Here is a 25,315-nt window from a genome sequence, read left to right as displayed (position 1 = left end):
ACAACACATACCTGTTGTCAAACAAACAATTGCATACAAAACATTGATTTATTTGAAACCCTTTACTAACGAATTGAGAAATATTGTTAAAAACGTATTTTAGGTATTTACACCACACTCAGAGTATATGCCCCTTTACCTTCCCAATAAATGAGAACGGATATATTTTGTGACACGATTCTCTCTATATAAACCCCCTTACCTTCCCCAATTGTGGAGAGCGGGTATATTTTGAGCCACAGTTCTCTCATCAAACACCATTCTTGTCAATTTGCGATCTTAATACATCTGTTTATGCTCTTTGTTTATATTGCCGCTCATCCCATTTGTCAGTTTGTTAGTTTGTTTTAGTTACGTTTTTAGTTTAGTTTTAGTTTGTTAGAGTTTGCGTTTCGTTTTTGATTAGAACTGAAAAAGTTTTGTTTTAGTTCTTTGCGTATCATTTGATAGACGGTTGCATTTTTTTTGTAAAGTAGTAGTGAGGACATTTTAAAGAATTTGTAAGCTCCCAAGCAAGGCAAACACGCTACATAAATTGTTATGACTTCAGTGGCTGATTTATTACCCGTCATTTGAGATTATCTTTGTGTTGACGCGTGGTATCAAAAAAAGAAAAAAAAATGTTAATAAGAATGCACAAGGCAGAAAATAACTAATTTCTATTGCATTTTTCATAAAGTAATTCAACATGTCGCTCAATTTATAGTGTTCCTATAGTGTTCCAAAATAACAGTGTTCCTAATTAAATCAATATAATCTATTGTCACTGCGAAATTAATTGTCCATTTGAGAAAAAATGGAACATAGAAATACTACAGGTATGTACATACGCACTCACAGCATATATTCCCTCATCTCTCCCATAAAGAGAGGAGTAACATCTTTTGTGCCCAATTCTCCCATTATACACTATTCGTGCTAATTTCTGAGCCCAATGCATCTCATTGTGCTCTCTGTGCAGTCGCTCATCCCATTTGTCAGTTTGTGAATTTGTTTTAGTTACGTGCGTGTCATTTGCTAGGCGGTTGCGTATTTTTTGAAAAGGTGTTGTTAGAATAATTAAAAAGGTTTTGTTTTAGTTCTGTGTGTATTATATTATTGTCGGTTGTGTTTTTTAAAGGAGTTGTGAGAACAATTTTAAGCTCCTAGACAAGACGTACGCAATACATAAATTGTTATGACTTCGGCGGTCGATTTATTACCAAACATTCCCCGTTATGTTTGTTTTGACGTGTGTGTGTTCTATTTTTTTCGTTTTGTTTTCCCGAATAATTAGTGGGAAAGATTACACTGTATCGAAAAAATGGTATCAAAAGTAGAGGGTACTAGTAAAAATGTACAGGACAAAAAGTAACATATAAGCATTGTGTATTTGTTAAAATAATTTAAAATGTTGCTCAACAGAAAATAGTGTTCATTATTAAATCAATCTAATCCATCGCCATTGCGAAATTAATTGTACACAAAACCTCTTGTCTTCGATAACCTGCTTTACAAACGTTCTGTAAAATTTGGAAGAAACGAATAATACAGGTATGTACAAAGACGTTCAGAAGTCGTTTACCGTTCCAAAGAAGGAAAATGGATAATTTGCAATCTTAATGCATCTCTTTATGCTCTTCGATTATACTGAAGTCAGTCATCCCAACATAGTTTGCTAGTTTGTTTGAGTTATTATTTGTTGGGTGGTCGCGTTTCTCTTTTGACAAAGAGTTGCTGAAAAAATTGAATGAATACATGCTATGAAGATAAAAATGAATGCTTTTTCTTTTTATCAGAGAAATTATTTATTTGCATGATTCCTCAATAATTTAGAATGAGCAAATACCAAAATAGCGCAAAGACATTATATGAAACAAAATGTAGACGTAAAAGGAGTTTAGCAACATAAAAAACATTACAATTTGTATTAACCTGATTATCCACACTTCTCGCTGGTGTTAATGTCAGGGTTCCGTTCGTATGAATGCTGCTGCTTATGGGTGGACAAGATTGGCGTTTTAAATCTTTGCGTATTGCCAATTCATACCATGGTATAATTGGCTTGCTTCTTAATGTCGTCTGGCAGCCAATTTTAAAATCCAGTGGGTCCATGTATTCAGGAGCAAGTCTATTTAAGTCTTCCACAGCGGCCTCAGCTGAAGCATAAATATTTCCAGCAGATTTGTTTGGATGCAGACTGTTGCAGGGATGATACGCGTAACTAGCGTTGCCGTGGTAATATGCTCCGGACATCATGTTCATTAGAGAACCCATGGGTGAATCGGTTGATCGATTTAGACTACTCCCCAAACTCTTTACCCGCATGTGGCCTAAAGTATGATATCGGCGATCAGAGGGGTTTTGCAACACCGGCATGGCACAAGGTACCGCCAAGATTTCATCTTGATCCAAAGTGACCAAACTATGGCTGGTGTATGAGCGTTCTAATATCTCCGCACTTGAACTGCGTTGAGGTGGCGAAGGGGGTTTGTAGTATGAAACTGGTGGTTTCTTTTCTAAGGAGACTGAAGATGGACTAGGACAGGGGCTTTTGGTAGGTGATGCGTAAATCTTTGGCTTTGCGTAAAGGCTTTCTCTTCTAACCGGAGTGGGTGGCGGTTTTGCAGTACAATGACTGGGAGAGATAGGACTTCGTGTGGACACACCATATGGGGGGCTCTCACTATCACTTCTCTGAAATGAAGGCCCTGACTGAGCACTTAGTCGTCGTGAGTATTCGCCCATCGACTGCACACGTTTGTAGTGGGCAGATGGGTGGGAAATTTTGCATGTTTTGGAAGGCGAGTTAGAGGAGTGGGAATGTTCCGATGGTGTCCGGGTTACAGGATACTCCTGCATTTCGAACGATTGTTTATGAAAAGGCGAATAACCCCGGTCAGACGAATCGTCATACGAATTTCTTATTCCGCTATCCAGCCTGCGTTTTGGCGATTCTGGTGCAGTATATAGAAATATTTGATCTTCATCGGCGGTTGCGTAGTCGGGAGTTTTAAGAGTCGAACTCTGCAGGGAATCTAAAGAAAACCTTGAATTCTTCTTCAAACTTTGGTAGTCTGCATTTATGCTTCCGGATCCGGAAGAACCTGCCACACTATCGCGACAACCAAACATTGAAGCGTTGCCGCCCGAGGAGGAGCTTGCATCGGATAAAGGTCTGAATGTGTTATTGGCAGTTGCATACAACGGCTCGATATCCCCAATTGTCGGAGTTCTTACCGGTTTAGCCAAATTTCGGGAAATATTTGCATCTTCTTTGGTGAAATTCGTTGCTTGATGAAGGCTTTTTGACATACTGCCACCGATGTTATTTTTGTCCGTTTTAATGCCTCTATACGGCGATTGTTGCTTTTCAAAATCAGTGCGTAATGACTGTGTTCTCTTCCGTTCATTGCCCAACGAAGTGTCAACAACATTTTTACCATGTAGAACCGTTTCGTTATCCTCCTCCTGTTGTTGGGCCGCTTCAAGTTCTTTGGCTCGTATCGATAGAGATCTAGTCAAACCTCTGCCTCTTATAGTGGCATAGCCATCATACAATGGCGTGGAGGCTGGAGAGGGCCTGGTTGTAGCTGTTGCAGACATTTGCGATTTGACAGATATGACCTCTATCGTTGAAGGCAAATAATATAGAAGGTCGTCGGTGACTGCGTCCTTAAGTAGGCTATGGTCGATCTTTCCGTTATCTTCTGCGTGAAGTTCTGGCAGGGGGTTGGCACAATCACATCTTTCTTCAGTTTTATTTAATTTCAGTTTTTCAATTTTCTTTTTTAGCTTCAGTTTTGAAAATGATTTTTCTCAATTATATTTAATAACTGCAAATGAATGTATGAAGGCATACATGGAAGAGAAATTTATGAATTTTATAGAATATTTGCAATGCAATACGACCCGCAGCTGTGTGTGATGCATCGTCTTCACTGGATGTATTCATTCCATATACATGCGAATGTGTACATAAATCGCGGTAATAGTTTGAAACCTTTACAGAGAATCATAATTACTATAGATAATATTTACGGTAAAGGTTGGCTAAATCCCAATTGTTGTGTGACTACAACAAATTTATTGTTTAGTTTTGTCATATAATTAAAAAAAAAAAAAAAAAAACATTCAAAAAAGAAATGTCGAGATATGGGGTTATAGCAAAACATGCATTTCAATACCGAAAATAATTTTTACCCGCAATTTGGACAAATACGTGAATATTTACACATCTCTATCCACTTTACAAGATATTAACTCGCTCTATATATAATTTTCATTTTAATTATTTGCGAACATCTTTAATGGTTTTTAAAGAAGATTAACACCAATAACGCTTCTTTAAACCATTTACACACAAGCTAATTTGAGGATCTCAAGTCGGCAATTTATGCGGTAAACCAATGTAATTATTTAAAGATAATCTGTTTTTCGGGGAATCATTTTTAAATAATCTAATCTGGGAGTAGTAACGTCACCTACATTTTACTCCATAAGTATTTTTTTCTGTTGTCAGTGTATTTCAATGGACCACAGTATATTTGTTGTGTTCATTGTAATTTCTTGCTGATGTATGTAAATGATAAGAAATGAATGAGTGCGCAAGACGTACAGATATGAACACCACAGTCGTATCTCAAGTTTAAATTATAAGACACTGGCTATAAAAAACAATGCCAAATTTAACTAAATCAATTTTTTAACTCATAATATAAAGACAATTTTGCCAATTACTAAATTGTTCTAAAATTATTTATCAGATTTACAACAATTTTGTGTTTTTGTTATGTCATTATTTCGTTATGCCATTATTTCTATGTGTGCCTGTGGCTGGATAGGCTCCGACTCGGATATGACAATAAAAATGCATCCGATACTTCCTATTGAAGGCATTCATTTAAAAAATTGTTGACTAAAACTGACATTAAAAAACGACCACTAAAACAAATACATCCGAGATCGCAAGAAAACATTTTAGTCGTACATTTTTAATATGACACGGCGAGGTCAATGCTACTATCTGTATTTGTATATTCTTCAGCCTATTGTTTGTCACAATCACGTATAATGGAATACGCTAGAATTGACTTTGTAATAGGCTTAACAGAACAGGTTCCAGAAGCCATCGATAGAAGATTTTCAAAAATAAAATATTTGTTAGTTGTACCAACAAACAAAACATATTGATATATGTATGTAAATATATTTTGGAGAGTCAATAAATAGGCTTTTCAATACTAATGAATTTTTACGCCCTTTACCACAGTATAGAGGGTACAATCAACTTGACATTCCTTTTGTAATACCTCGAAATATACATTTCAGACCCCATAAAGCATTATATTCTTGATCAGCATAAAATTATTTTATTGGTATGGCACCCCATATAACTTAACGGCGGATTTAAGACCGTCTAGTTGTTTTAGTAACAATTATAACCCATGTAGGAAACATTCTTGCATAGAACTGTCCATACACGTCCGTATTTTGGTATAGTCCCCATACCCCCAGATATTCCGTATTCTGATGAACTGTGGCACACTTTTCACCGGAATTTTTTCAAACTTGGTATTTGGAGTTTGTAATGGGTACTACTTACTATGACGGAATATTGCCTATGGAGGTAAACTGCCTCGAAATAACGGTAAATTCCGATATTCGTAATTTGAAGATTTCAGATAAATTTTTTAATTTTTTAAACTTGGTATTTGAAGTTTGTAATGGGGACTACTTACTATGACGGAAAATTGCCTATGGAGGTAAACAGCCTCGAAATAACGGTAACTTCCGATATTCGTAATTTGAAGATTTCAGATAAATTTTTTAACATAAATATTTCAAACTTAGTGCTTGGAGTTTGGAAGGAGAACGCCTTCTCTGGCAGATATTTGGCTATAGAAATCCAAATTTTTGTATGGCCATTATATAACGAAACCTATCTATATTCAGTACTTTGACGATTTTAGCCACTCTCTTCACCGGAATTCGTAATGGATACTAATTCCTATGACAGAAAATTTCCTGTACAAATCCACGTCTTCGTATAGCTCCTCTATAACGGTAACTTTCGATAATCGGTATTTTGGCGATTTTAGCTATATTTTTCTAAATAACTATCTAAAACTTGGTATTTATACTGGTACGGAATTCACAACAGGCACCGGCTTCTCTGGTAGATAACTGACTATAGAGATCCACGTTTTCGTTTAGCTCCATTTACTTAACACCAGATATTCGGAATTATTAAAATTTAGTGGAATTTTCAAGTTCCTTCCAAATGGTGAATAACTTTAAAATTTCGTCCAAGTCGAGAGCTATTGTTTTATAGGATCTATACCAAGATGTGGATTTGTAAAGGAAATTTACTGTCATAGGAATTAGTACCCATTACGACTTCTGGTTAAGAGAGTGGCTTATTGTTTTGTATTGAAACCGTTCAGGAAACCCGTATCGAATGCGTCCGTCTATCGAACTTGCCAACTCTTATCAGGATTTGTACAATTTGTATCAGTCATTTGTTTAAAAGTCCCCGTTTTAATCAATTAATTAGAAAAGAACCAAGAACAGTTTTTTCCATAAGGGCTGTAAACTAGAATAACGAATGCATTAAGGCCCCAATTTCCAATGGCCTGCAAATATGAACGATGAGCTGGTAGGTGTTTCAGTTATAAATGTGTTTGCGTGCGTGACTTTCTGAAATGTGTGTGTGAGTGATTTAGCTTTAATTAAATGTGCATCGATTGCAAGCAAATGCTGTTGCTGCCCTGTCTGTTAGACGTGAAACTTTTCTCTTTTATGCTTACGATTGTAAGGGTTCTGATTTGTTGTCTCTGTCTTGGTGTGTTTTAAGTGCCTTCAATTGAAAGTTTTTAATTGAATATTAACTCATATAAAAATGAGAAAAACAATTCAGATGCAGATAATAATACTGCTTTGCAGAGAATATCTTCACTATCGAATGTATATTTACCGCCAGAAGACGTGCCAAAAAACAACTTAGACTGGATAAATTTGCACAGGATTTGTCAAATGATATGTATGTGACGGAGCGATTTATCTGCTTATTACTGATTTTTCTTACGCCATTCGGTTACGCCATCTTCCAAACTAAAATTGGAGCAGAAGAGAGTTTTTCATATTTTTATGCTATTTTGTTAGTCTATATTGTACGAAACATGTACGAACATGCAACTACCATGAATTTATTCATGAACTGCAATGTCCTTCAATAAAATGACATTGGGCTTTTATATTTAGCCATACAACCGGTCGAATTCAGAAAACAATAACTGCTTATTACTTATTTTTCGTAATTGGAACAGAAATAAACACGTATGAAATTATGCTGTTATGGGAAGCAGCTGTTGTAGACCAGCGATAAGTGCAGCAGGTGATAGTAGCACTCTTAACTACTCCTAAGGAACGGAATTCTTGAAAATGGATAGACAGCATACCACATGTCGCTGAATATTGGCCCCTTTTTTTTTCTTATTTCATTTTAAAATTAAATAGGAATGTCTCTGGGTTTTAACAATATTAATTGGCATACTCAACTTTAATTGTAATAGTAGAATGGAGTTTAGGTCCTCAGCATCAAAATAACTAAATCCTCTAAGATTAAAACAAGTTTGAGTATTTCCCCCTGAATCTTTTGCAATCAGATTTGTGAAATTAGAAAATTAATGAACATTCCTATCGATAGACATTTGCGCCCTAATAGCTATTTTGATGGCCTTTGATTTTAAAATTTTGAATTTTGTTCAGTTAATATACAGTTTCTCTTTGTACTATTTCTGTGAGACATTCGAAAGAAAGAAATAATTGCACAATATCACCGTTTAATGTGTTATTGGAAAATTTGTGGTCTTATGCCGAAATCGGCTATAACATTTCTAAAAAGTCGTGAAGTACCGAGCTGTACTAAATTTCTTATTTTCTTTAAGATTATCATTTTAGTAGGATTGAACAGAGGACTGTGTTTTACATTTAGGTTTAAAAACTCACGTTTGCGGTAGAATGAAATAATAATTCTTCAACTTTATATAACTTTATGAGCCTTTGAATATCATTAAGAAATGGTGTGGTTGTTTAAGCATATACATATATACGACCTCCTCCGGTTCGGGCGAATTTAAATTATGCCAGTGTCTAGATGACTTCATTAAAATACGTATTTGTATATATGTATACATAGAAAGATATATTAATATTGGTGATTATTGGCGGTAAAATGAATACATTTTTGTTTGTTGTCATCATCACAAATATTTTAATGTTTCCACTTTTGTATACCCTCCACCATACATAGTATGGAAGGTATATTAAGTTCGTCATTCCGTATGTAACTCATCGAAATAATTTTAGGCTTAACAAAGTTTATATATTCTTGATCAGCGTAAAATTCTAAGACGGCTTAGCTCTGTCCATTCGTTTATCTGTTGTAATCACGCTAGAGTCAAAACGAATTAAGATAGGAAGATAGAATTTTGCACAGATTAGTCTTTTGTCTGTAGGCAGGTCAAGTCCGATGATAGGCTGTAACGGTATAGCCCCACATAAAGTACCTACCCTCATATTCGGTATTTTGATGATTTTAGCCACATTTTTCAATGGAATTGCCTGAGATTAAAAAAAAAAGAGTTCTATGTGAGTACTTTACCCCCTGAAAGAGAATTGTCTATATAGGTCTACGATATCGTATATCATCCATATAACGGTACCTCCCAATATTTGGTATTTTGATGATTGTAAACAAATTTTTCAATGGAATTGCCTGAAAATTCTTCTTAGTCAAGTTCTTAGAGAATTGTCTATATAGGTCCACGATATCGAATAGTCCCCATAAAAAAATTAAAATTTTAACAGAATGTTTTAGGGATTTAATTTTTTGAAAAATTCTAAATTCGTTCCAAATGGTGGATGGATTCAAAGTTAGGCCCGGCCGAACTTACTGATTTTTAACTTATTATGAATTGGAATTGTTTAATATTTCGTATTTAATGCCTATAATGGGCACTACAACCTATGACGGAAAATACTCTATGTAAATCCACGTCTTCATGTAGCCCACAAATAGGGTCCAAGATATCGTATATTCTCCCTGTAACGGTACCTCCCGATATTCGGTATTTTGATGATTGTAGCCACAATGAGATTGTATGAAAATCCATACAAGGAGGTTCTTCAACATTCCACACATAGTGCTTTACTGTTTCGTGGCGGTTTTACTTAAGTGTTTGCCTTGATTGACAATTTTCTGCCAATATATATCTGTCTATTGGCCAAATATAAATACGTGACAAATATAGCCTTCTTTCTCAGTTCCTTTGAAAAATAGTATGATTACAACAGGACAAAGTTGAATCAACCTAGAGTTAGCTGGTCAAGATGAATTATAAGATAAAAATATGTATGGGAGCTTTAGCTATATCTGAGCCAATTTCACAAAGCAAAATCCAAGCATTAGTGTGTCTACTGTTCGTATTATTGTAATTCTATGCACATCGTAAGAAGTAATTATGGGTTTATTCTGTCTCCTTGTGTCATTAACAAATGCACAAAGACATAATACTTTTTTTTACAGTGATCCCATACTGGGACTACAACCGAAAAAGCAATGTTAATTTCTTGACATTATCGACTAAGAAGATTGTCCCTAAGCATGTTATATAATATTCCATCATTGATGTTGTAATGTACACCAGCAGTTTTTACTTCAAGTCCTTTAAGTGTATGTTGAGTTATACTAACTTCAGCCATCCCTGTCCACTCTCAATTTCTCTTTAGAACCAAAAAATCTGCCAATAACATTTAAATGCTTTTATGCTTTTCGTTATGCAAACAATTAGTTGACAAACTGTTTTGTACTCAAAAAGCTTGTAGTGGATAAAATCTTTTTGGTTCTTATAATAGGTTTTGATTCCCCAAATTAAGGAGTGGCTTCTGTCTGTTTTCTACTATCTTTATTTGTTAATAGTTTGAGAAGCGCTCAAATTAAAATGTGGCGTTTCGAAAATTTTCTCCTCAATGTGCATCCATGAGAAAATAATGTATTCAGTTGTATTGTTGTTTTTAAAAACACGACAACTGCTTTTCGAATTTGAAATGGAAACTAACACAAAACAGTTATAAACAAAAAATGGAGAAAAGCAAAAGTAAACTACCTGTGTACTTGATCACGTCTAGTTTTATGTTGTTTTGTTTGAAAAGGTTTATGTGACCAGCGTGTATTGGACTTGAATTGATTTCAGACGTGAGCTGAGTTTGATTCTCAATTCTCAGTTAAACGAGTATAAAGTGTACAAACTCGTTTCTTCCAACATTAATGTCCAACAACTTGAACTGCTCTCTGTTGATAGGCTTAATTATTTAGGGTCTAAAAGCCGTAAATACAGAATATACTGCACACATACACATATGTGTCAATAACATCTTTACTATTCAATTAATCTTTATTGAAATACTTGTGTCTTAAAAGTGTTATACGAAAGTGTATTTCAGGTGGTTCCACAATTGCTGAAAGCATTTTATTTTGCGTAAGCATTTTATTTCTTTATCAATATTCTTAGAACATTGATTCGTTTTGGTTGAAACGAAATCAAAATACACGATGCAAATACCTAATTCAGAACTATTCATCTTGTTAACATAATTTGTTACATTCAGTCAATTAAGTTCAGCTTTTGGTGAAATCCGTTGATAGTACTCCATAAGATTGAAGGATTATTGAGCTCCTTTAATGTATGTGTACATAACAACAACATAATCGGGATAGTCTTGTAACATAATAAACATAGTTGGAATGTGTTTTGCAATTGCTAGCAAATTCGCAGCTTGGAAGTAGAGTTTACTTTGGAACGTTCTTCATTTTGTAAAAAAAATGTAAGATTACACTTGCCTTTGAAATGCTCGTAACCTAGCTGCAATTTCGTTTATAACAACCACCTCAACATATTATGTTTTGCATTTCATGTGTTTCTGGAAAGACGTATCACTTTTTGAGTTGTTATTTATAGAAATCACATGTGATTTCTGCCATTGACATGATCATCTTTGTGCCATGTGTTTGTCGTTCATTGCATATCAGATTGGAATATCAAGTGGAATTGCCTGATGTTAGCACTCTGAAACCTTTTATTGTTGCGTTTTGAAGTGCTGTTTATGGAAGAATTGCCCATTATACTAAAATATTCAATCGGTGGTTCTAAGGAAACCAATTTATTAATAGGCAAAATAGAGCACGGCTAGAAAATATGTCAAAATCGGATCCATATTTTGCGTCGCAATCGCATAGTTCGTTTGAAAACTTGGAATGTATAGAAACATGTTTTATCATTGGGGAACTGTATCTGGATATCTGATTTTTATTTTTACTGATTCTTATGGTGTTTCTACGTTGGACGTGATTATTTACAAATTCGCATTTTAATTTCAAATGGTCTAATACGTGCTTTTAATCAATGTTTTGAAAGTTTAAATAGCCGCTAACTTTTCACATTCCAAGAGATTGAGGTTCTCGTAGATATTTATGGGAGCAAAAATTCATTAAATTAGAGGTACAGTGGTTGGTACTTTAATTCATAATGAAAATTTTAATTCTAAATCGGAAACAGTCACATCATTCTCTTTGCCCAAATATAAGCATATGAACTTTGCAACTGAACGGCTTCAATGAAAATTCAAAATAGTTATAACGAAGCACTGCATATACAAAGTCGACTAAAAACCCACTTCCCCCGCCCAAAAATCATATCGCAGCAATTGTCTGCAGCTATTGAACCAATAAATTACTTAGGCACATAAAATGGAATGAAAACAAGATAGTGAGGGGAGGAATGGTACAACTGAAAAAGGAAGCATCTATTCAATTTTGTCTGTTCAACAGCAAATGCAAAACACGAAACAAATACTCAAACACACACACACAGACATTGCTCACATATTCGAATGAAAGTGCATACTTAAACCGACCATACAGCTGTTACAGTATCTTTGACACCCGCATACCAGCAGTTAACCGAAGAAATTTGTTTTAAATTCGTGCGTCTATAAAAACACGAACGGTTAGGTCATTTGTATGTTTGCGGACTTTTTTGCTGCATACATTAAAAAAAAACTAACCTAAAACGTTTGCAGTTAAGCAGTGTACGCTATGTTTGAATTTAGCCCAATTAAAGTTACTATGTAATAATGATTCTCTGTATTTTTGTCACAAAATGAACTATTTTGCAATATTGTTGTTGATACGATTGTACATACATATGCACACATTTATTGCACATACATATGTACACATTTACGTTGATTATAGTTCTTGTTATCTGCTTGAACTAGCGCGATCACTTCAGTTTTGCGCCGGAATTATCTTTATGCCTGATAATAACGGCATTCGCTCGCCTTATCTTCTGGTGTCATTTGATATTTCTAAGCATACATTTGTATTTCACGACAAAAATTACACCCATACACACACACACACACACACACACACATGAATACATCCATGAAGGGAGACTGACGATGCTGCTGCGACACTTTTTAATTTTAATGGCATTTGTTCGTCAAGTTGAAAGTTATAAATTGTTGCACAATATTTGGGTAGTTAGTTTTTTAAAACTTTTCTGTTGGGAACATTTCTTGATCTCGTATCCGATTATTTGTTTTCAACAATTTTTTTCTCATTGAGTTATTTGTCGTAATTACGCGTTTCTGCTGTGCCAAGAGCAATGAAACCGGTTTTGTGTTTTGTTTTGCGTTTCTTTTTACGGCTTGTTCTCTCTATGAAAAAAGTAAACACTTCTATTCTATTGTTGGCTTTTCTTCTTTGTTGTTAATGACACATCACACTGGATCTGTTCTCACAAATAATTATTAACACAAAAACTTTAAGTTTGACATTCAATCGTGAGCAGATCCGTTTACATTGGATGGGTCGTCTCCGGGACGTATCCAGAGCTTGAGTTGTAAACAATTTCAATTTTATATCTTCACTCGTCGCACACAAGCATACATCCTCTGTTGCCCATCGACTAAATGAACACTTGCTTCCAATTATTGAATGTGAGCTCAAAATATAGCACGATCTTACAATAAGCTATTTTTGTTGTTGTTTCAGTTTTCTAAAAACGACCGTTACTCCGTTGCTCGTTGCGAAACACACGAAGTTTGAACAAAAACTGAGGCAGTATGAGTTGACGGCTTTGATCGTCATGGAGCAAACACACACGCACTCCCATTGACATTCAAGAGAGTGAAATAAACACACAAAATGCACACAGAGAACAGACTGTTTGTGGGGGAGAAAGAGAGAACCCACGCAACATGTTGCTGGCTAAAGTACACTCGAAGAAAATAGTTTTCTAGGGTCTTAGTTAAACTCCAATCCGGTATGTTTGCCACATTTATTTAGAAAAACTGGTGATGATTTCTGCCTATATTTTGGTTTAGAATTCTGTTTGATACGTTCTACTACGCGTTGGTAATTTCCAAGCCTCATAAGGAATTGGGTAAACATCAAACATTCACTTGGAAGGTAATACTTATATCTTTTATAATCCAAGTTCCATTTTTCCGAAATCTCGTTAATAATAAAAAAGATAATCAATTAACAACTAACTGGGTATACATGTCAGTGAGGGATACTCGTTGGGCACATAATTATTTCAGTTAACAATTATTTTATTGTTCATTGCAGTGCATCTCAGAAGATAGGTTAATGCATTGTTTCATTGTTAAAACGTTAACCCATGTTAACAACAATATATAAAACGGATGATACACGATTTTATCAATATCCCATCGGAACGTATTCCAATTCCAAAACCGTGTGTTTTTCTTCGCTGTCTTTTTTATTTTACACGTTTTCAACCTTTACACACCCAAAGCAAATACGGAACTGAATCATTCGTATGGAGACATCCTTGCCGTTGTTGTCCTTTTTCGCTTGAATCTGTTTCGACATCTTGCGTATGATACGGCGCATCCCTTCAAAACAGAATCGCAGAAAGTCAATAACATTTTCAGTATTTGCCAAAACTATTGGCGCCACTAAGGCGCCACATTATGTGCTGTGATAAAGGGAACAGCAAATCTGTCTGCCAAGGGTATTTCTCATTGCCACAAATAGGACGTTTGGTTGGTGTGTTGCCCTTCCCCATTTTCTCCAAACAGAATGTCTATGTAAAGGTCGAATTGCAGGGCACAATGCTCAGTCGATGATGGAGATGATGACGATGATGTGGTTAGTAACTACCAATTACAAACGATAGTATGTACATTGCTCAAATGTAAATAAGAATGTGCACAATAATTTGTCATACTCACATATTTGCCACAAAATGTCTAACTACATCTTTGTTTTACAACAAAGTACAATTGCTAAATTAACGGTTATCTGTATTGCATTGCTGTTAGGGAGAGATTTGTTGCAGTGTTGACGTCATATATTTATCGCACTCTTTTTTGGAAACCACCCCCGATAATTTCCTTAGACAGCAATTGAATGGTTCGCAAATTCCTTCAAATTTCCCAAAATTATCATTGAAAATGTTTTCTTTACAAGAAGACTTTGAGACGCCATGTCGTGCAGAGGCCAATATTAAATGAAGCGTTTATTCTTTTTTTATGTAAGCCTTGGCAATAACATCGCAGAAGGTTTACGAAGGGTAGAAAAAACATCAGTTTGGCAGCCGTTCAGCCTCCATGCAAAGAATGTCATAAATAATATCTTTGACTATTAAAGCATGAATATTATGTACTTTTGATGTTTTAAAGAGCTTTTGTAGTTTTGTCAATAACGCTAGTCTTACTTCAGCAGCAGTTGAATGTGAAACTCACTATGTGTACTTCTTCGGAATAAAGTACAACTATTTTTTGAAGTTGGGCTCATCTAGCTCGTTTGACCCTTATAATAGTTTCAGTTTTGCGTCTTGAAGTGCTATACTGCACTAAGGATTAAGTTCAACGGGAAGGTGCAAGAAAATATTCCTATACACCGGATCGGGGATATTTGTAGGTCCACCGATTTATTCTGAATTTTACTGTATATTGGCATTTTAAGTTATTTGTGATCATAATATTCGTTCATTGAGAATTGACTTCACAAAAAATCTAAGTTTAAAAAGGAATGCAGCCACTGTTCACAAGTTTGCAACCGCCATAAATACACACAACAAAAATCGACTTTTCTCTATCTCGGCAAAATATTTATTGCTTATTTGAGCACTTCTGTGAAAATTTTCCTTTTTTACAGTGCCTTTGCATAGTGGACTGCTCTAAAAGGGGGGTAGCTGGTTGAGAAAACTTGTGACTTTTAATTTGGCGAACACATTTTCTGACAACATTTTCATTGAACAGTGTTCTCTCGTATCTTCTCTTTCGCAATGGTCGTTACTGGAGCGACTATGATGGTCATGAGTATACTTGGTTCATGTTCCTATGAGTAATTTAAAAAAAAATTAACTTTGATATTATCTCTATTAAACATGTAATGAGATGGTGTGATAATAAAACTTTTTCTTAGCTTTTGGTAATGAAATAAACAGTGATCTTCGTCCTAACGGGCAAAATTCAAAAACTAAAGATCAGTAAAATTACGGCTGGGATTAGAGCCACGGACCTACTAGATGTTGCCGAATTAACGCTCAAAGCCAGCGTCTTTCAATAGCTGCACAAAGTCATGTGTATATCATGGAAGCAATTGTAGGTGATGTGGAAAAAATGTCAATCGCTGCAAAAAGCTTTGCTGTGCAAAGCTATATTAGAACGAGAAAATCAGACGAGCATGGTTGTTTGATGTTCCTTTCACACATTCTTTATTGCAATTGCAATTACATACTCCTTATCAAAGCACGGCCTTTGTAAGCCATCCACGCCGTGAGTGCATGGTGTATCTTGCTGCCTTCCTTTTACACTCCAGGTCATAAAGCTCGCCTCGAAAAGGAAATAACGAATTTTGTAGTTGGACAAACTGATCTGTTCGATGTCTCCCATTGTAGAGTAGGAAAATGGCAGGCTATACTTGTTACGCTTGACCAGAAACTCGTTACCTATCCTCGCCATTAAAAGATACTGCGGGCTTTGGTTGGCGCTGATTTGTAACCCATTACTGCCACATTTTCTACCCGTTTTTTTTGATAGTGTTCATGGATACATAAACGACACACAAAACATTTGTTAGCAACTTTTAGTGAAGAATAGTATTGGAACTAGAACTGACAAACATTCGATGACAATATGAGTGTTTTATTTTTAAAGAAGTATCCGTTGATATTTTTTCTGTCGATACTATCAGCCAAAATAGACAATCAGCAACAACGGAGACAATATACTAATTCAATCGATTACTAAAGGGGTCTGTTCCATTGTTTGATAATAATACTCAAGGAAGACTCTAGACTCATAAACAAGCTCCCCTCTGTTCATTTTCAATAAAACACTTAGAAAACGTGTGTCTCGGATTCATACCTTCGTCCTTTGCCTTCTCATTGCTTCGAGTTTGAAACTGAAATTCAACAGGAACGTATCATGACATAATCTCGAAGCTGAACACCGCTTTTGGGTAAAATTTATAGGAAATAAAGAAATTGCAACCATAATATCCAAACTAAATAATGGGGTGTATATCGATAGTTTGTCAATCCTAGTTGGAACGCAAGTGCACTCTAGGTTGAAGATCAATTTTCCTGGCATCATGAACATGGAGATGCTTTTCAAAATTAAAACAATGTATTTGGAAGATTGCCCTTGACACGTTGTGAGAATAGAGTTAATTCGCGGACACGTGGTATACATCTTCAACAACTCATTCGCCAAGTAACGGTATTCAATATATCGACCTGTACACAATATGAGTTATGAGAATCTTAGAGAAATTGATCCACACATTAGCTCAAAACTTAACATTGGCTTAATTCTGTCCATTTGAAATGTTGTTTTTTTTTTTTTTTGACTTGAACAAATCCAATTTATGGAGTCTTTGGTATTTTTTTTTATTTGTCTGTACTTCAGTTTTTGCCGTGACCACTACAGAAACGGAGGATACTCGCAGCATATTACCAACCGCAAAGCGTGGTCATTTTAACTGCTGTGCGCAACGTTGTTGCGGATGCTGCAATGTTTTTGTCTACTTCTGCTTTTTCCTCGGTTAGTATGCAGTTGTGGCCATGACACTTCTATAGCATCAATTTGACGTTAACCTACGCTTTCTTCGTACGAAGCTTCCTTCCATGCATTCTCCTTATACGACGTCGCCAACGAATGAGAAAATGTGAAGTGAAATACTCATGATGCCAATGAACACCGCAACTATGTGTGTACCGCACACTTATATGGTATCGAACTATGAATGCTGCAGCTATAGAAGCATTGTTTATTTGTCTTTTGCGAATCGCCGTTGCGTTGCTGCTGACTGGGTGCTTAAACAAGCCAATGCAGTTGTTGTCGGGAAACCATCTAAAGGAAATTAGAGGTTTTCCGTTGGTGTTGAGATATCTAACATGCCTTTTGTGTCGTTCAAAGTTATGGTTCTGTGGCAATATTTCACCAATGCAAGAGGCATAGGTGGCAACAATCACATTGATTTGTATTAAAAGTCGATAAGAAAGACTTCATTTAGCTTTGGGAAAGTTTTATACCAAAGTGACCCAGTTTGGTTTGCAACCAATGATTTCCCTTCAGTAATGCGTACAGCATTACAACTGTTTTATGAAATACCTCAAGTAGTACATACGCACGTACATCCAAATGTAGTTATTGATAGAATATTATAAAAACAGAAATGTTGCTTCGTCTATGATTGTTGTGCTCCAGAACCTGCAATGTTGTACTTTATTGCGCACATTTTACTTAATTATATAACCGAGAAATGGAAATAACTTTAATATCCCTTTAATTTGTTAAGCACATTTGTCGCTTTTAACACTACTAGTAAAACAATTGCATACTCTCTCCATTTCTGGTAGGGCAAATTTTTTGACGACTTTTTACCTGCTCTGCTGTATACAAGTTACAAGGCAAAATAGTTTATGTTTATCTTAAAGGCAATGAGTAACGGCTGCTGAGAGTATGCACGTCCGACTTCAAAGCCTAACCCACAGAAAAATCCAGGAAATAGTAACGTAAGCAAACTACCTTTTGCATTACCAGTAGAATGAAAATAATGGATTATTCATTAAAAATATCTGAGCAAAAGATCATATTTTCTGTTTTACACAGTTTTGAGTAACGTCTTAAATGGTAATGCGGCTTTTTGTTGGGTTGCGGGGTGGCTCCATTACTTAAACGAAGTCTTTGACCAAGAAAATAGGGGCATTTAGAAGCAATCATGCAATCACTACCGCTTTATTTACGCACAGTGCAATTTTGCCCGCGAACCAAAAAATAATAAAAACATTACATGATGTTGACAAGAAACAGGGTATAGAACTCATTGACATTGTTTCATATTTCAAGAAATTATGTTTCAAGAACGTTGAAAAGGGATTGGTTTCTCTTTTAGTGTGAATTTTCAACTAAAAACGGTCAAATTCATTGTAGCTGATAAACTATCAGGTTTGCAAAGTATTTAAGTAAAATAATGAGAAAATGTGAATTTAGGATTTTTTCCGAGCATTTTAATATTTTTCAATTTTTTTTTAAACATTGATTGATTGATTTGAATATAGGCTACGCAATTAGGAACCCCAATGTTATTAATAAAAAATTAACTTTTTGCATTTAATTTAAAAATATTTGCTTTTAATGCGAGCCCTTCACATTTTCTACAATCGAAATATTGGAGCTGTAATCTAATGGTGGGTGCATTATTATTTTTGGGGAAAACCGACTTATCCCCTCCAATTTAAAATCGTAGTTTTTTTTAGTAAAAATGTGGTCCTTGTCCATTCTAGGTCCATACCATAATAATTGTGTTGTCGCATTTTTCGTCTAGTCCTATTGCCCAAATTTAACAGGACCGCATCTCCATTCAAATCCAACAAAGTAAAAAAAAAAAAAAAAAAACAATTTGAAAATTCATTGCCAACGCGTATTTGGGAAACATATATTAAACTCTTGTGGTGAATGTACGAATTTGTTCACATGCGCCTATTTTGAAAGCAGCCTGAAGTGTGTTTAATAAAAGTTTAGTATTCAATTTCAGTCTAGTTACATTACTACTAATAAATAAACTAAGATTCTGTGATTTTTAACGCCAGAGCAATGCACAGAGGTGCGAAATCACAAAAAACGGATATTTATTAAAAAATGAAATTTGTCTTTTGGAATAAATGTTTTTAAAATATTACAGAGCACAAAGTTCTACTTCAGTACTGAAAATTTCAAAGCCATACCTAGTTTTCTAATTACACAGTGCTAAAGTTGAGAAATGTTTCACTTTTTCGCAAGAAGGAAAAAAATTGTTGTTGGTTTTTTGAAGTGTAATAGTTTCTCATCAAAAGTGATAATTTTTTTTGTTTATTTGCTCTTTAACATATATGAATGGAAACAACGAAATGCTTCCTTTGAATTTATCTCTGATTTTGGGGATCAAGTAATGAGTTTGTAAAAAAATCTGTCTGAAACCCTCAAAATACCTAAAATTAGGAAGTACCATTATATAGGGCCTATATATAATAGTGGACCTGCCTTCACATAATTTGGCAAGGAGAGATTTTCAAAATACCTCAAATTTGAAAGTGTCGTTATAAATAATGATGTATTTATCTTCGCAAAATTTAGCAGGGAGAGATTTGTCAGTTCAGAAATCAAAATATTAAAATGATTGAGTTTGAAATTGTGGCCGAAACCTTCAAAATACCGAAAATTAGGAGATACAGTAATATGGTGCCTATACCAAATACTGGAGCAATCTTGAAAAGTTTTTGCATGAAGATATTTTACCTACTCAGAACTCAAAATGTCAAGTTACACATGACTTGATTTAAAATTGTGGGCAAAACATTCAAAATACCGAAAATCAGGTAGTAACGCGGACCGATATGTCTCATTGTTAATACCAAACATACTAGGGTAGTGTAAATGTCTGAGCAACATTTCAGAGCGATCGAATGCTTTATTGAATTAATCTACGTTTTTGGGGATCTCACCCCACTGTGCAATGGTCGTATGATATTAAAATTGGAGGGTGTTGTTTACACGTTTCATTCTTGAATGAAATGTTATGCCTATTGTTTTGAAAAACTCGTTTATAGCTTGTCTTGAGATATTTGTGTTGTTCTAAACTTTTTAATTGATAAAAGTATGCCTTCCTTCGTGGGTTTTATGTCTAGAATACGGGTATTCTCTAAAAACCATAACTGCCGACATCAACTTTGTAGGGTTGAAGTCAGGGTTTTGATTCAGGATACATTGCCTAAGTGGCCAATAGTTCATTTTCGGTGTATAAATGGCTCTTTCAAATTAGAAAGACACTTAGTTCGACCCATGATCATAGAAGAACACAATGAAACAATGATTGCCCGAATAGGATCGTTTATGACCGCATCGCATAGTTTAGAAATTCTAAACAGTGTATTTTTTATAAAATTTCATCAAATTTCAACTGTTTATTGGAACAAATTGTTTTAAAATTCTTCGATGTGTCTAAGCACTATTTAACAAATCATTTTGGTTTTGGTGTGTAATGCGCTGATCAATACACCAAAGAAAATATTGTTAATTTAATTTTTAGAGTTATGTTCTATATTTCAACTGATTTGGCTTTTATAATATTGGATTGTGTTGCATTTTTTTATTAGAAGAGTAACTAACAATTCAGATTTCCATAACCTAACCACGATATTGTAAAGATCTTATCGATGTCGCCCGTAATTCTTTGCCGTGGATATAATTAAAATAAGAAACGAGATTAATAATTAACGACGTCATGAGTGATGAAATATTGAGTAATTGAATTAATAAGCAAGAATCAACCACGGTTCAAGTAAATGAAGGTGCTCTCCTAAAAAACAATTAGCTAAGACAATTTTGGCTGATGTGTTGATTCTAAGGAATCATCATATAATTTTTACATTTGTACTGGTTTTGTTTCCAGTACTTAATGACTAATTTAATGGCAAATCAGTGTGAATTATACATACGGAGATAGAATCTGATAAATAAATTTCTGTAGGTGTTTACTTTTGGTTCATAAATATTTATAAAAAACCCTAAATAAAAGTGGTCCTTCTGCAAATGATACAATTGTATAAAATGTTGACAAACATTGTTGGGTTCGTTTTTTTTCAGGCGTATTAAAACCATTTGACATCAAGGGACAACAAACATATGAATCAGCCTCCTTTGATTCCTTACAAAACTAAACATATAGTAGATATTTATTTTGCATTTCAATCTGACTTACATTTGTTGATAACTGACTGCTAAGGCTCAGAACTTGTTCTCTAGCTTCCATAAGTTCTCGTTTCAGTCGACGTATTTCGTGAGCTTGTCTCTCTTCTGAAGTTCCATACAGTGAGCTTCCTCCAGACAGTAGTGAGGCTGCACTACCATGAACTGAAATAAATTATAGGAGGTTACAGGGGCCCGAAAATTTTCAATTTTTATTTTGAACGCTACCTTCATCGTTTTTCTTTGGATAAGTTAGGCGATGACTCGTCGATTGACTCGATGTTCCACTCATATTTGTCATTCCAGCAGCATTGCAATGAGTGGGTGACATTGGTCCAGCAAATCCACGGTTAATGGGTGTAGGCGATGTTGGTTGACTCCAAGCAACTGTATTGCCCGAAGCTGTTGATGATTGAGCGTTAGCGGCTGCTGCAGCCATTTGAGCTGAAATTACTCCGTTATGAGTGGTCCCCACTGGTAGGCAATAATAAGGTTCTATTTCAACTTCCGATCCTCTGGACATCATAGGTGGATACATTTGTTCGGATTTAGTGGATCTGAATGAAATAGGAATTTTGGGAAAAATGTTTAGATAAAAGTGTGAATATAAAAAGAGCAGCGTTGCAAATCAATTTAATTAGACCGTTTACACGAGCATTTCAAACAACTCAAATTGTATTTTAAGCCTTTTGTTCTGAAAAATGTTATTGGTAGGACTTTTTATAATATGGGTAAAAATGTGCTTCATTGGGGTAATGGGTTTGGACTCGTTTCAGGAATTTGATGTACGTATGCTAATATTTACTGGTGGGCAAAATGAAATAAGTATATTATTATACCCTCTAGCGATGTCTGCGTGTCCTAATATTTGTACTAGTGCTAGGCCAAGTGCGAAAATGGACAATATCCGCCCACCCCTAGTACCTCCCCGCACAAAGGGTTACAATTTGGAATAATCATTACCCTTATAATTTACGTTATTACGGGCTTCTCCTCCTCTTTACTCTCATAAAATTCGAACATTTTCCCCAGTTCTCTATAAAGTTCTCACATAGAAATATTTGAAAATTTTATATTTTTTAAACAGTGCGTGTTATAATCAATTCTCCGATTAAATCGATAATCAAAAAAAGAAAAGAATGACTTCAGCCTGCGAAAGACCTAATTCTATTGAACGACTCATTCGAAAGAGCGGATGTGGTATTATTGTTATGATAAGACAAATGAAATCGAAAAAGAAAAAAAGCTGCATATGAAAGGTGACACGATAAGTCCAGCTGTTGTCTTCTTTTGTTGTGATTTTTGAGAAGACTAGCATAGAGAAGACTAGCATAAATTCGCCTTTTGGTGGACCTGATTAAACATATCTTGGGTGATTAAACATATCTTTGGCTTTAATCATTTTTTTCCTTTATTGTGAATGTATGCATTTACAAAGCACCGGTGAATGGTGCTGATCCGAACTATATCCACGAACTAGTTCAGTAAAAAAGAGCTTTGTGAAATGCACTAGACTTTACAACCCTAGCACGAATAATTTGCTTGTCAAAAATGGTCAAACAGATTTGTGTTGCAGAACACGCTGTTAGTAAGGTGCAAGTTTTGTTGTACTAACTTAAAAAAAAAAACAAACAAAACAATAGAGCGAACTGATAAGCTGCAAGCAAAAAAGCTAAGCTCTTATACCGAGAAGCAGTACTGTTGCATGCTTATCACCTGGGATACGTCCTTTCTTTCAAGTAGCTTTTTGAATAGTACAAGGATAAAACAAGAGCAAGATTTTGACAGGTGGATTTATGAGAAAATACTGTAGAGTGCAAAGGTGTGGAGACTCGTGATTCAATATGACCTACCTGATACTATTACTGCGATTCAGGCGTGGACTCTGCACGTACGGGGATTCAGTGCCAGCCATTGCTCCCGTATTGCAGTTAGCATTTCCAGCTGCAACGGCTCTTTGTTGCATCAGCTTTTGATTATGTCTGGACATTGAGGGCGAGTTTATGTGCATATTTTCCAGAGAATCGCCATCAGACAGACGACTACCCGCCGTATTGCTATGTTTCAACCACATTGCATAGCTTCCGTACTCCGGTTTGACCTCAGCATACGTTTGCGTATCCGATAAAGAACCATCCAGCATTTTCGCAGATCGATTCGATAATCTGTTGAAAAACAAAATTAAATTAGTAAACGATGTTCTTAAGGCCATAAGATTAGATCCACAAAGTACATACCTGTGTTGAAACATATGCATATCCGAACCAGGTTTGGGCAGGCTATGCGATCCAGCAAGACGCTCACGTATGCATTGACTGAGTTGGGTGGCCCCTGGACCAGTTAAAGAATAGCTGCGATGTTGAGTTGTGGGCGGCATTTCTGAAAACGAAGTACACATTGCTAGGGAGAAGTGTTTATCTAATCTAACACCACAACAAAGACTTACTTGACACGTCGTGGGGCAGGGTTTGCGCACCTCCCGACATTTTGCGTCCACCAGGTGCCCCAGTTCTTGGCACTGCCGAAACATGGGCTGTATTGCGTCCGTTTTGTGGACTACAACCGCTCATGGTATTCATCATCATGACAATATTCTGTTGTTCTGCGGTTGACGTGGCAGTTCCATTCGAACGCTTGACGTATCCGAAACTGGGGGGTACGCCCTTAGTACGACTTGAGGAGGACGGACTTTGCTTAGAAGATGAACTTCCTACATTCCGTCTAGAAGGCGATGATTTTTCTTTGTGTTCGGATTTTTGTCCATTCAAAGCTTCTGGCATTTTTGACCAATTATTACCGTTTCGAGGTGATGAGCGATGAGAGGGGCTGCCACTATTGTGATGTTGGGGACTGTTGTTGGCACTGTTACTGGCAGAACTATTGAGACCATTTGTAATATCCATTTTATTATTTGATCCAACACTGGAACTTGCTTGTGAAGCCGACGATGAAGGGGCACCTGTGCCTAAACTGTCTAAGCTCCCACGGCTGTTGCGTATTCTGAAAATTGGATATCGTATTAGTTCTCATTGAATTGAAATTGATGGTGATACGCAAGCGCCCAATGTTAATGCCGATAAGCTATAATAATGAGAGGGGGAATTCTCACTAACTCTCCAGGCTGTCCATTTAACAAGGTTACATTATTGAAATAATTTTCCCAGCAATAATTAACAATCCCTCTGTAAATTACCTGTAAACATTGATCTCGTGTTTGAGTGAAGTGAGATTTTTACTAGATAGGTATCGCACAAACCTAACTTAAATTAAGAAGCAAATTATGAGTTTCCGAATACACAAAAGCGAACTTAAAACTATGAATGCCAATACGGATGAAGATCTTAATTATTTTTACACACCACAGAAAATGAGTTACGTAGGTGAATTAAATGCCTTTAATAATAGATGTATTTTATCCCATATTCGTTCGTTGCTTTTTGCTATATGCTGGCCCGCTTATGGTACTTAGTGCTGTCTATTATTTTAAGCGTTCGTACATATTGATTTTTAGCGACGCCTGCAAATGATTGCTTGCAATTTTTTTGTGTCAGTGACACCGACAGTTAACAAGTTATGAACATTGTTTTTTATTTTCTTTTTCTAAAATGTATCTGAAGATATCGAATACGGCCTCGTTGACCATTCGTTTGTTTACCCTACAGAAAAAATCTCGGTAAAGTATGCATAGGTGGTGTAATAAATATTTGCACATTTTGCAAAAAAAGGAAAAATGGTATTAAAAAAGGGTTTGATTAGAAAAAATACATTGTGGTCATTAGAATTCTGTGTCTTAAAATAAAAAAAAATACAATCAACGCACGAGAGATAATTTAGAAAATGAATACGGGCTCAGTTTTAATTTTAAGTAAAGTTTCTATTAATTTCTATAAGTTATCATGAAGAATCATAACGTAATGTTTGTATTTACTTCTATATTTTATCATGCTTAAGATTTATCACTTCATCCTTTCCATTATGCCATTTTCTGTACAGGCAGGCAGGC

General features: G+C 35.4%; 1 protein-coding gene and 1 long non-coding RNA gene across 9 annotated transcripts in view; one reads left to right on the top strand and one right to left on the bottom strand.

Moving 5' to 3' along the window:
* Positions 1-25,315, bottom strand: part of LOC101887273 (protein sickie) — a 157,644-nt gene that overhangs the window by 5,591 nt on the left and 126,738 nt on the right. For 5 of the 6 annotated variants that reach the window (XM_005179373.4, XM_011292547.3, XM_020035349.2 and 2 more), the window contains 5 exons: positions 23,759-24,312; positions 23,550-23,691; positions 23,166-23,477; positions 21,541-21,869; positions 21,326-21,477 (listed from right to left, as the gene is read on the bottom strand). In XM_005179373.4, the coding sequence (XP_005179430.2) occupies positions 21,326-21,477; positions 21,541-21,869; positions 23,166-23,477; positions 23,550-23,691; positions 23,759-24,312 (1,489 nt within the window). Of the gene's footprint in view, positions 1-1,914; positions 3,816-13,072; positions 13,152-21,325; positions 21,478-21,540; positions 21,870-23,165; positions 23,478-23,549; positions 23,692-23,758; positions 24,313-25,315 lie in introns of those variants that run through there. The other variant, XM_011292550.3, reaches the window with a different exon arrangement.
* LOC105261554 (uncharacterized) overlaps positions 350-25,315 on the top strand; it is a 167,670-nt gene continuing 142,704 nt past the window's right edge. Inside the window, exon 1 of one of the 3 annotated variants that reach the window (XR_009342723.1) lies at positions 350-818. This is a non-coding gene — a long non-coding RNA (uncharacterized LOC105261554). Of the gene's footprint in view, positions 819-959; positions 1,534-25,315 lie in introns of those variants that run through there. The other 2 variants (XR_009342722.1, XR_009342724.1) reach the window with 2 other exon arrangements.

The sequence above is a fragment of the Musca domestica genome, unplaced genomic scaffold, assembly GCF_030504385.1.
Source record: "Musca domestica strain aabys unplaced genomic scaffold, Musca_domestica.polishedcontigs.V.1.1 32, whole genome shotgun sequence".
Classification (NCBI taxonomy): Eukaryota; Metazoa; Arthropoda; class Insecta; order Diptera; family Muscidae; genus Musca; species Musca domestica.
Note: the sequence above shows the minus strand (reverse complement) of the source record. Positions and strands in the feature narration are given on the sequence as shown.